Raw genomic sequence first — 13,036 nt, 5'->3', positions numbered from 1 at the left:
GGGCAGAAGGAAAAATGTTTAAGATACTTTTTGTAATGTATTAAATAATAATGGTCTTGGGTGGATTCATTATTGGTGGATTCAAATGAACTGGATGTATTCTTGATCTACCGTTGGCTGAAATTCATTTCATAATCTGACACCTTGGAGCAGAGTTTACCCGTCGTGCAAATCTAATTGATTCAGATAGGAATTGAATACGCTGCATTCATACAGCAGCAGCATATTCTGAAAGTTAAGCTAGCCAGAACAAATATGTTATTTATTCATATATATTTATGTATTTACATATATTTAAATACCCATATATTTATGAAATAGTCACATCACTGTCTTTACAGAATATCATTTTTATAGACAGATTTCTTTATTCATGAAACTGGAAAAATGTGACCATGTGATTCAATGTATCTTCATTGAAAATGGAGATATGTGAGAAATAACCATACTGCCAAAGCCTTCAACTGGAGCCATATTGGTTTTGCATGTAACAGCATTCTTTTTTTAAAGAATTCACACTCTGTGTGAATGGGGGAGAGACAGAGAGAGAGAGAGAGACAGAGTCTGAAGCAGGCTCCAGGCTCTGAGATGGCAATACAGAGCCCCATGCGGCTCGATCCCACAAATAGCGAGATCATGACCTGAGTCAAAGTCAGACACTTAACTGACTGAGCCACCACAGCGCCCCACATATAACAGCATTCTTTTCTCTTGGTTTTCTTTCTTTTTCTTTTTCTTTTTGTTAGTTGCTTTAGGGCTAGCTGTTGCTGTTCAATAAAATATTTGCAGAGATATGCATATATCTCTTTTACTTTAGGTCTTTATTCTGCATGTGTGATTGCTTTACTTAGGATCACAATAGTGCAAATACTTTTGTATTTTTAAAGTCACCACAGCTTTTACAGCATTAGTTACTAAAATATCTGTGAAATAGCTATGTTCCAGATCCTCGTTATCATGGCATTTAATGTTTAGCCATAGCACACATCCGTTATCAAGAATACTAAACTCAGACAATGTTAAACCAGATTTTCTTCATTGTAACTATATTTGCCTTGAGGTGTTTTAGAACATTTGTAAAAAAAAATTTTTTTAAGAAGTTCTATGCCTAATATGAGGTTTGAACTCACAATCCCAAGTTTGAGTCTTATGCTGTGCCAGCTAAGCCTCCCAGCCTCCCCATTTTTCTAAAATATTTTAAAACAGTAACATTAATACTAATATTCATATGAGAGATGATGTCTTCTTAAATTTATTTATTATTTTCCATATACATTTATTTTATTGCTTTCATTTTACAAAATAAAAATTATACTCATCTTCATATGTCTTAAAAGATCAAATTTTTTAATCACTATTATTTTAGCAGTTTGTTCTAAGAAAATTAAAACTTTTCTGGAAGATGAGCTCAGGTGATTGGGACACTGATTCAGGTGTACTTGGCATAGCAGTTCATTAACTATGTGTTAATTATCCATGATTACTCCTGAAAAGCTATAGTGGCTTCATCCTTTAGGTTGCTTCATTAAATCATTAATTTTCTTGTAGGTAACTAAGCTTGACATAATTAAGACATCTCAGTCTCCACAGATTTTTATCTTCCCATGATGTCAAGAACACTGAGCTAGTTAATATAAGGCATTGTAATATATTCCTGGATGTACTGACTTTATATTTTTAAAATATTTATCCTATTTTGATTCATTTTATATGTTAGTAATCTCATAAACTTCAATTACTTCCTCCATGTTGTAGCTTAGATTTTGAATTGCCTGTGTAATATGCCCAATTCTGTATTTGAACCACTTCTTACCAACAGTTCTTTGACCCATGGCTACATAAAGTTGCTTCAGTTTATCCAGAACATCATATATGAGGAAGGATTTGATGGATCCAATCCCCAGGTATGGAGTACCTTCAAAGTCTTTTATAATCATGTATATAATGTTGTTTTTAAACTCTCTAGGGGTAAACCCAGAAGGTTTTAGAATAATTAACAGTGAACAAGCTGTTTCCAAACACAGAATATGTAAATAAGCAGGACACAGGCAGCCTTCATTTGATTTTGAATGTGTAGGGTTTTAGTTAAATTCTAAATGGATGCAGAAAAGATGTACAAATACATTGTCAACATAAATTATTTTTAAATATGTATTTGTGGCACCTGAAATAACTAAACTGCCATGTTTTGAAAATTACTCCTAAAATTGCAAGACTTTATTTTCATATCTAAATTTTTTTAAGTTTATTTATTTGGTTTGAGAGAGAGGGGAGAGTGAGCAGGCAAAAGGCAGAAGGAAGGAGAGAGAGAATCCCAAGGAGGTTCTATGCTGTCAGTACAGAGCCCAACACAGGGCTCAGTCCCATGCGCCATGAGATCATGAACTGAGCCAAAACCAAGAGTCAGATGCTTAACCAACTGAGTCACCCAGATGCCCCTTATCCCCCTTATCCAGAATTTTCTATTTGTCATTCAGTCCTTAATTGAATTACCTTGTAAGAATTAGTTATTTTAAGAATTGATTTCTTGTTATATCATGCTTTAAGTTGTTTCACTGAATAAAAACTGCATTTTTATTTGCTATATTAAAATATTTTATAACAATTAATTCTCTGTAGCTCTGTTTTTAAAAATGCAAGTTTTTAAATTCCCACTATTAAAGATTCCAAATTCCCACTATTAAAGATGTTCTGGTTACTTTAACTTAAACAAAATGAGAGAAATTTTATTTCCAGTTATCATGCCATTTAGAAATATTTCTTGGCAATTTTAATTCCTAAAGCTGCTAAAGATTTTCAGTTCATTTATATTATTTTAACAGAATTATTTCCAGAGCACCATTATTTTTATTGAAGAAAGCAAAGAATCCAAAAATCTTATTTTTGGCATTATCAACTACATTTACTCGTAATCAATAAATTTTTAAGTATTCTTATGAACTTTACTGCTATATTTAATGTTTTTTCCACAGCAAGATAAATAATTTTTAAATTTGTTTTGATCAATTTAATACAAAGTTGAAAATACTTATATGTGTGGTGAAGCATATACATTTATTTGTAAATGGCTTTTCACATCTGTTACAGTTTTTGTGTTGGTCCTTGGTTTTTAATACAATTTTACCTTGTTTATTGTTGCTCTGATTTTGGTCCTATCTAAGATTTATGGGTACCATGTCCTCCCTTTGGTGGCATTGCCTGTCTGGAGAGGTAAATTGGTCCCTGACAGACACCTCTCCCCATGCGCTGTGGTTACTATGGAAACAGGCATGTCATAACAGTTCCTATGATACTGTGTGCAGAGCTCCTGTTCTTACAGGATAATGACACATCTTCTAAGAGCAAGAAATTTTATAAAATACAAAAAATCAAAGGCAATAGCAAAGAAATACACACATACTTGTATGTATATGTGTATATATATGTACACATATATATATATTTACATACATACATCCATTCAAAGGATTCTTGATAAGTAAGCTATTATTGGAATAGAATGAAACGTTTGTTTTCTTGACTGTTAATTTGAGTATGAAAAACACCACCATTTTCAATAAATAGTATTTTATTTCATGAAAGTTGGTAAACTGAACTGATTTGTCTCTGAACCAGGTTCTACAACTATTGATTTTATAAAGGTTAAAAAGGTTGAGGTAAGCATTTATATGGTGAATACCAAGAATGCTGAAAATATTTACAACATACCAGTAAGTTATAAAATATATTTCCAATTTTATTGGAACTAAAATATAGCTAGTAAATTTCCATGTCATTATATTATAGAATGTGTCATTTGCTAAATTACTTCATCTATACATCTGTCTCAGAAAATTTAGATGAGTTCAAGAAGCCATAAAAATACATCTATCAAGCACTGCTTCAAAAAATATTTTTATTGAGGGGCACCTGGAGGGCTCAGTCAGTTGAACGTCCGACTTCGGCTCAGGTCATGATCTCGCATTTCGTGGGTTCGAGCCCCGCGTCGGGCTCTGTGCTGACATCTAGCTCAGAGCCTGGAGCCTGCTTCTGAGTCTGTGTCTCCCACTCTCTCTGACCCTCCCCTACTCTCTCTTGCTCTGTCTCTCAGAAATAAATAAAAAATTAAAAAAAAAATTTTATTGAGTCAAAATAATGTTCTGATACTGAAATAAATTCTTCTTTTTAAAAGGAAATTTTCGGAGCACCTGGGTGGCTCAGTCTGTTAAGCATCCGACTTCGGCTCAGGTCATGATCTCACGGTTCATGGGTTTGAGCCCCATGTTAGGCTCTATGCTGACAGCTAGCTCAGAGCCTGGAGCCTGCTTCAGATTCTGTGTCCCCCTCTCTCTCTGACCGTCCCCTGTTCACGCTGTCTCTCTCTCTCTCTCTCTCTCTCAGAAATAAAAAACAAAACAAAACAAAACAAAAACATTAAAAGGAAATTTTTATCTTACTTTCTGTATCACAACATTTTCAAATAAATTTACATTTTCAAATAAACTAGTTTATTTGAAATAGGCTATAAGGAAATGAGTATTATATAGTACTGTATAATTATCTTTGTAGTAAGTAAGTAAGTAGTGTAGCTCATCTGTAAAAATATTTGGGGTGGAGATGTTTGCAAATTGCTGTCATAATTTCATTTAAGTTATGATTTTTAAATATTTAAGAACTATACAGTAAAAATGAAATTTCAACATTGATTTTACTTAAATATCCAGATTAAATATTTTAGATGTTCTCATAGGAATAAATTTAATACTTATTATTTGGCTTTCAACAAGTTTGTTTTTTAATTTGTTTATGCCTCAAAAATTATACTTAAAAAATCTAGATTATGCTTCACAGTGTTCCCATTATTATATAGCATAGCAAAAAATTATATGTCTGAAATGACACAGAAAATTTATAAAGCAGTCTTTGGTTTTGCACTTACTATTATATTTTTAAAATGTAAATGTATTCTGGGGCACCTGGGTGGCTCAGTAGGTTGAGTGTTCGATTTTGGCTCAGGTCATGATCTGAGTTTGTAAGTTCAAACCCATGTTGGGCTCTGTGCTGGCAACTCAGAGTCTGGAGCTTGCTTTGAATTCTGTGTCTCATTTTCTCTCTGCCCCTCCCCCACTTGTGCTCTGTCTCTCAAAAATAAATAAATGTAAAAAAATTTTAATAAAAATAAATAAAATATAAATGTATTCCCAAGGTGCCTGGGTGGCTCAGTTGGTTGAGCGCCCAACTTCAGCTCAGGTTATGGTCTCCCAGTTTGTGGGTTTAAGCCCGGCGTCGGTCTCTGTGCTGACAGCTCAGAGCCTGGAGCCTGCTTCAGATTTTCTGTCTCCCCCTCTCTCTCTGCCCCTCCCTGCTCACACTCTGTCTCTCTGTCTCTCTCTGTCTCAAAAATAAATAAACATTTAAAAAAATTGTTAATATATAAATGTATTCCCTATGTGAAGTATCANNNNTTGAAGTATTATGCTCTAATATGTTTTCATGTGCTAAGTACCTACCTCACTTAAATATCTTATTCATTCTTTGGCTTAATATTGTTCTTTTTATATATGTATATTACATACACATATAATATATATATGTGTGTGTGTGTGTATCAGCGTATCTGTCATAGTCACTAAACTTCTATAGCTCTCCTGCACCTATCAGCATTTTTATTATAAACTTAGCAAATCTTTTTGGGGTTTTGTTTGTTTGTTAGTTTTTTTAAATGTTTTATTTATTTTTGAGAGAGAGTCAAAAGACTGAACCACCCAGGTGCCCCTAGCAGATCTTTTTTGATACAATAGTTGGTAATGGTGACTGGGTTAAAATACTTTTTTTCTGAAATGTTGACAGGGAAACCTGTTGGTTTAAGGGAGAAAACATTTTCCCCATTAGAATTGTAATAATAAGTTTCCAATTATTTCCATGCACCAGGTTTTGCTAAGGTCTCCTTACTTTGCCCAGAAATTTTACCAGATTGATGGGGCGCCTGGGTGGCTTAGTCCATTAAGCGTCCGACTTTCGCTTAGGTCATGATCTTGTGGTTCTTGGGTTCGAGCCCCGCGTCAGTCTCTGTGCTGTCTGCCAGCTCAGAGCTTGGAGCCTGTTTCAGTCTGTGACTCCCTCTCTCTCTGACCCTCCCCTGCTCACGCTGCCTCTCTGTCTCTCTCTCCTAGAAATAAATAAAACATTAAAAATATATATATATAAAAAAGGAATTTTACCAGATTGCTAAAGAAAGAATTTATAGAGGTGCCTGGGTGGCTCAGTCACTTAAGCTTCTGACTTGTGCTCAGGTCATGATCTCATGGCTTGGTTTTGAGATTAAGCCTCCATTGGGCTCTGTGCTGACAGCTCAGAGCCTGGATCCTGCTTCAGATTCTGTGTCGCCCTTGCTCTCTGCCCTTCCCCCACTTGTGCTCTGTTTCTCAAAAAATAAATTAAAAAATTTTTTTAATTAAAAGTAAAGAAAGCATTTATAAAACATTTGTTCAGTTAGAATAACCCTAACAGTAGAATTTGTTATAAATACCTCTCTGGCAAACACTTATTGATAATCATCATAGGTTTTATTTAATGGATTTTAAATGCTCTTTTCCCAAGAAATATCAGTCACTTGCTATCAGTAGTCTTGAGTTCCAGATAGTCATTTGTTCAATTTTTTTTATTTTTTTCAACATTTATTCATTTTTGAGAGACAGAGACAGAGCACAAGTTGATGAGGGGCAGAGAGAGAGGGAGATACAGAATCTGAAGTGAGCTCCAGGTTCTGAGCTGTCAGCCCAGAGCCTGACGCAGGGCTCGAACCCACCAACCGTGAGATCATGACCTGAGCCGAAGTTGGACGCTTAACCAACTGAGCCACCCAGGTGCCCCAGAAGTAAAAGAGGTATCCTGTTGGTTAACTAAACTTAATGTGTTTATCTCCCCCTCAACACACACACTTCTTTAGAAAAAGCAGAAAAACATTTTAAGAATAGGAATCCAGAATCTTGGTTCACCTTTGTGGGGAGATGACATTTGCTGTACGGAAAACTGCGACAACAGCCACAGCCTTACAAAGTTCTTGTATGTCCTCCGAGGTCTTCTGCGAACCTCTCTTTCAGCCTGTGTCATCACAATGCCAACACATCTCATCCAGGTAAGAGTCTTTCCAAAAGTTCTTTCCCCTAACTAGTACTACATAATGAAGAGCAATATGTAAACACTAGGAGTCTGAGTCTGATAAATTATCTTCATATGCCATTTAAGTAAAAGAGATTTCAGAGATGCCAGAGAGCAAAATGTTCTTTACTTTAGATGTTAAATTGTTGTGTATTTGTGGTTTTAATATACAGTGAGTATATGGTAAGTCCATCTTTAGTAATGTTATTATTTTTTTCTTTGATTTCTCATAAATGCATAGTATCATGATGTCAGGTTGATTTTTTACCGATATCTTTTCATTAATCATTAGATTAATCATAAAGATCTATGATCTGGACAAAGATCCTAAAGAAATATTTATACACCCATAATCAAGCATTATTTATAATAGCTAAAATGTGGAACCAATCTGAGTATCCATTAACAGATGAATTGGTAAGATGTGACCTATATTGCAGTGGAATATGTGGAATATTATTCAGCCTTGAAAAGGAAGGAAATTATGGGGTGCCTGAGTGGCTCAGTCAGTTAAGTGGCTGAGTTCAGCCCAGGTCATGATCTTGTAGTTCGTGGGTTCAAGCCCCTGGTTGGGGTCTGTACTTACAGCTCAGAGCCTGGAGCCTGCTTCAGGTTCTGTCTCTCTCTCTCTCTCTCTCTCTCTCTCTCTCTCTGCCCTTCCTCCTATCGTGCTCTGTCTCTCTGTCTCTCAAAAAAATGAATAAAAACGTTAAAAAATTTTAATGAGAAAAGAAAAAGAAGGAAATTCTGACATGCTGCAACACTGATGAATCTTGAGGACATTATCCTAAGTGAAATAAGTCAGTCATAAAAAGACAAATACTGTGATTCCATTTATATCAAGTACTTAAAGTAGTAAAAATCATAGAAACTGAATATGGTGGCTACCCTGGGCTGGGGGAAGAGGGAATGGCAAGTTATTTAATAAGTACAAAGTTTCAGTTTTACAAGATGAAAACATGTCTGAAACGGTTGGTGGTGGTGGTGGCACAACATCATGAATGTACTAAATAACACTGAATTATATGCTTAAAAGTATTTAAAATGGTAAATTTTATGTTACATATATTTTCCCATGTTCAAAATTTTGAAGAAGAAAAGGGGGGGTGCACCTGGGTAGCTCAGTCCATTGAACCTCTAACTCTTGATCTTGGCTCAGGTCATGATCTCAGAGTTCATGAGTTCAAGCCCTGTGTTGGGCTCTATACTGACAGCGTGGAGCTTGCTTGGGATTCTATCTCCCCTTCTGTCTGCCCCTCCCCTGCTTGTGTGCATTCTCTCTCTCTCTCAAAATAAACACTAAAAAAATCCTTTTAAAAAAAGAAAAGATGAAAGCTGATCTGAATAGGACAAGTCCCCTTCTTCCCTTGCTGTTTCTATTTATAAACCTCCTGAAACTACAGTCTTCAGGAAAAAAGGTCTATCTCCCCAGATAGAAAAAGAGGGTTCTTTGTAAGATTTGCCTCATCAACTCAAAAAGTCCTTTTCTTAAGAGTGTTCAAAAGGCTGGCACACCTGCCTGGCTCAGTCAGAAGAGCATGCAACTCTTGATCTCATGGTCATGAGTTCAGGCCCCACACTGGGTATAGAGATTTACTAAAAACTTAAAACTTATTTTTTTTTTTTTACAAAAAGTATTCAAGAAGCGAGTTTGGGACAATTTTCATCATTATTGTTATTTTATAGGTAATAGAGAATCTACAATTACATCGTATGTTTTTCCACAATATTATTAAATATATTTTTATAACATCATAATATTAGAAATAATATAAATGAAAAAATCACCTGCAGTGAATAGAATAGAATGTGAAAGTCAAAATAAACTAAATCACTGAAAAAATTTTTTCTAATGTACATACTAAAACACTTTGGTATGAAATGACTTTTGTAGCAAACAGTTTTGAGCTTTGTTTTCCTTTACTTCTCTAGGAAGACTCAATAATAATAATGATGGCAGCTAACAAATACGAAATACTTAAAGTCAAGATCTTATAGTTCTTATAAAATTCTTATATAATTACTGTTGTAATCTCCATTTTACCTGTAAGGAAACTGAGATACAGAAAAATTAAGAAACTAGATCAATATTTAATACCTGAGAAACCATGGTTTGAACCTAGAAAACTGGGTTCCAGCACCACATACTAGAATATGTAACACGTTTTTATTCTGAAACTCATTTTCTCAAAACTAGTAGAGCTCATATTTTTTTCTCTTGGAGTTAGAAAGGACACGGGCCTATCTGAGCTAGGCCTCTGCCTTTGGATGAGTAAAGTATCATCCCAGTTTTGCAACTGAGGTCCAAACAAAATGACCTGTTCAAGCAAATCACAGAAACAAAGACTACCCTTGGTAAAATCTCACAGGTCTATGCAAACTCTACATTTAATTAAATTAACAGAAAGAAACACTAACAGAAATTAAATTAACAGAAATAAAAGGCATAATTGAAATATGGAGTTTGCCAAGGAGATAAAGAAATGCCACTTAAGTTAATTAACATTAATTAAATTAACAGAAATATAAGATATAATTGAAATTTGGAGTTTTCCAAGGAGATAAATGCCATTTTAAGAAGCTGTATCTAAGCATACTGTGTAAGGGTTAAAGCTGAGACATTGTATAAGGCCTATTAAGTTTGTGAAGCGTGTCATAATCCTTGAACTTTCCTTCAATCTACAAGAGAAAGACTTTGTAGTTTACTCATATTTGCTTTTAAGAAAAAGTCACTATTTTAAATGACTATTTAAAATTTATAAGATAGTCCGATGTAGCACCATATTCCTTCCTGCACAAGTAGAGAGAGCAGTGTAATTGACAGCATAGCCCAATACATTGTCAGTGACTTGTGCTTTTGAGCTTTCTGAGGGTTACCATAGCAACTTTCTGCTATTCAAGTTAGCATTCCTCTTTAATAATTACAAACTTTGAGCAAAAGAAAAATTAGATCTTAATCAGAAAAAAACTTTGACCTTTCACATCAAGATATCTTTTTTTTGTTTGTTTAAGTAAACTCTAACCCCAACATGGGACTCAAACTCACAACCCTGAGATCAAGAGTCACCTACTACCCCAACTGGTGCCTCTCACATCAAGATTTCTTAAATCCAAATATTTCTCTCTCAGCAAACTGTGGAGAAAACTTGCATTTCTTATAAATTTCATTATTGAAGCTTTGTTTTATTATCTCATTCATTTATTTCTTCTATACTGTTTTTGAATGACTGATAGTGCTATCATCCACTATATATATCAGTGGAAAATTTAAAATGAATGAGAAACACTGGTTCCTTTCCGGCACCTTACTCTATAGTGGAGAGATAAATATTAAAAACTCATGTTACAATCCAAAGATGAAATCAAGAAAACAGTTGCATTCATAATAGCATCAAAAAGAATGAAATACTTATAATTCTAACAAGAAGATGTACAACTTATACTTTGAAAACCATTAAACATTGTTGAAAAAAAATTTTAAAGATATAAATAAATGGAAAAACTTTCCGGGCTCATGGATCAGAATGTTCAAAATTAATATGACCATTGTGTCCAAACTGATCTACAGATCTAGCACAGTCCCTATCAAAATCCCAGCTGACTTTTATGGAGAAATCTATAAGCTGATTCTATTCTTTTTTAATGTATGTGTTGTTGGTTTTTTTTTAAATTTCTGAGAGAGACAGCATGAGCAGGGGAGGGTCAGAGAGAGAGGGAGACACAGAATCTGAAGCGGGCTCCAGGCTCTGAGCTAGCTGTCAGCACAGAGCCCGATGTGGAGTTTGAACCCACAAACTGTGAGATCATGACCTGAGCCGAAGTCGGATGCTAAACCAACTGAGCCACCCAGGCACCCCTGCAAGCTGATTCTAAAATGGCTATGGAATTTCAGAGGACTTAGAATAGCCAAAATAATCCTAAAAAAAGAATAAGCTAGGAGGGCTTATATTTCTCAATTTCAAAACTTTCTAGAAAACAATGGTAAAAGACAGTGTAGTACTGTCTTAAGAATAGGCATATAAATCAATGGAATAGAATTGAGAGTCCAGAAATAAACCCATATATCTATGGTCAACTGATTTTGACAAGTGTGCCAAGACCACTCAATAAGAAAAGAATAGTCTTTTTCAACAAATGGGATGGAACGACTAGAGAGTCACATGCAAAGGAATGAGGGTGGACCATTACTCCACAGCATGTACAAAAATTAATGCAGAATGGATCAGAAACCTAAATGGAACAGTGAAAACTATAAAACTCCTGGGAAAAAACTTTGGGAAAAATCTTCATAATCTTAGATTTGGCAAAGGATTCTTAGATATGACACCAAAAGCACAAACAACAAAAGAAGAAGTAGGCAAATGACACTTAATCAAAATTAGAAACTTTTTTTTTTCTTTAAAGTAGCTTCCACACCCAAAATGGGGCTTGAACTTACAACCCTGAGATCAAGAGTCTCATGCTCTACCAAGTAAGCCAGACAAGCACCTCAAAATAAATAAAGTTGCTCAGTCAAGCATCCCAACTTTGGCTCAGGTCTTGATCTCGTGGTTTGTGAGTTCGAGCCCCACATCAGGCTCTGTGCTGACAGCTCAAAGCCTGGAGCCTGCTTCAGATTCTGTGTCTTCCCCTCTCTTTGCCCCTCCCCTGCTCATGCGCTGTCTCTCTATCATAAACGTTTAAAAAAAAATTACATTCAGATACCACTTCACATTCTCTAGGAAGGGTAAAACAAAAACTCAGGTAACAGTAAGTGTTGGCAAGGTGAAGAAATTGGAATCCTTATACTCTGCTGGTGGGAATATAAAAGAGTACAGTTGCTTTGGAAACAGTCTGGCACTTTTCAGTGATTCAATGTGGAGTTACAATCTGACCCAGCATTTCCACCCATTAGTATATACCCAACAGAAATGAGATCATGTGTCCACACAGAAACTTGTACATAAAAGTTTATAGCACTATTATTAATAACAGCCCAAAGATGGAAACAGCCTAAATCTCCATTAACTGATACTTGGATAAGCAAATGTGATATATCCATACAATGAAATATTATTTGGCTATATAAAGGAATAAAGTACTAATACTTACAAGACAGATGAACCTTAAAAAGATTGTGCTAAGTAAAAGAAGCCATCACAAAAGAACATATACTATATGATTTCATTAATATGAAAGTCCTGAATAGGGAAATCTGTAGAGACAGAAAGTTGATAGTAGTCACCGAAGGCTTTGGAGTATTAGGAGACCTTGAGTATGTGGTGGGGTGATAAGTAAAAATATTGAAGGTTTGTTTTTGTTTTTGTTTTAAGGTGATGAAAATGTTGTAAAATTGCCTTGAGTAATGGTTGCACATATCTGTGAATACTAAAAAACCCTCTGAATTGTATACTTTAAATGGGTGAATTGAATGGTATGTGAATTATATCTCAATAAAGCTGCTGATTTTTAAAAATGTAGGTTACAAAATGGTTGGTAAATCTGATAGCAGAGTTTTAAGTATACCAGATCAGAAGTTTAGTTCAGTGCTTCTCACACTTTTTAATCTTAGAACCTGTTTACACTCTTAAAAAAGCTATTGATGCTCTCAAAAAAAATTATTTGGGTTGTATCTATTGATATTTACCATATTAGAAATTGAAACTAAGAAATTTTTAAATACTTAGTTATGAATTCTGTTAAAATAATTGTAATGAACTGATCATTTGATTGTAAAAAATAATGGTTTTCCAAAACAAACAAAAATTTAGTAAGAAAAGCAACATTTTTCCTTAGTAGAAAACAGCAGATTCTGATATGGGCTTCATTATTCAATCCATTATGATATATTGGTTCAAGTATGAAAAGAACATCAGACTTTGCACAGATAACACTGTTGAAAAACGAAGAGGTGTTT

At 34.7% G+C, this 13,036-nt stretch overlaps 1 protein-coding gene across 3 annotated transcripts in view; it reads left to right on the top strand.

Moving 5' to 3' along the window:
• ELP4 (elongator acetyltransferase complex subunit 4) overlaps nt 1-13,036 on the top strand; it is a 241,913-nt gene that overhangs the window by 85,531 nt on the left and 143,346 nt on the right. For all 3 annotated transcript variants that reach the window (XR_013337263.1, XM_077772876.1, XM_077772875.1), the window contains exons 6-7: nt 1,820-1,904; nt 6,929-7,117. Coding sequence is in view for 2 of the 3 variants with exons in the window: in XM_077772876.1 (XP_077629002.1) it covers nt 1,820-1,904; nt 6,929-7,117 (274 nt within the window). In the remaining variant the exon portion in view is untranslated. The remainder of the gene's footprint in view (nt 1-1,819; nt 1,905-6,928; nt 7,118-13,036) is intronic.

This window comes from Crocuta crocuta, unplaced genomic scaffold, assembly GCF_008692635.1.
Source record: "Crocuta crocuta isolate KB4526 unplaced genomic scaffold, BGI_CrCroc_1.0 scaffold382, whole genome shotgun sequence".
Taxonomy (NCBI): Eukaryota; Metazoa; Chordata; class Mammalia; order Carnivora; family Hyaenidae; genus Crocuta; species Crocuta crocuta.
This window is presented reverse-complemented; position numbering and strand designations above follow the sequence as displayed.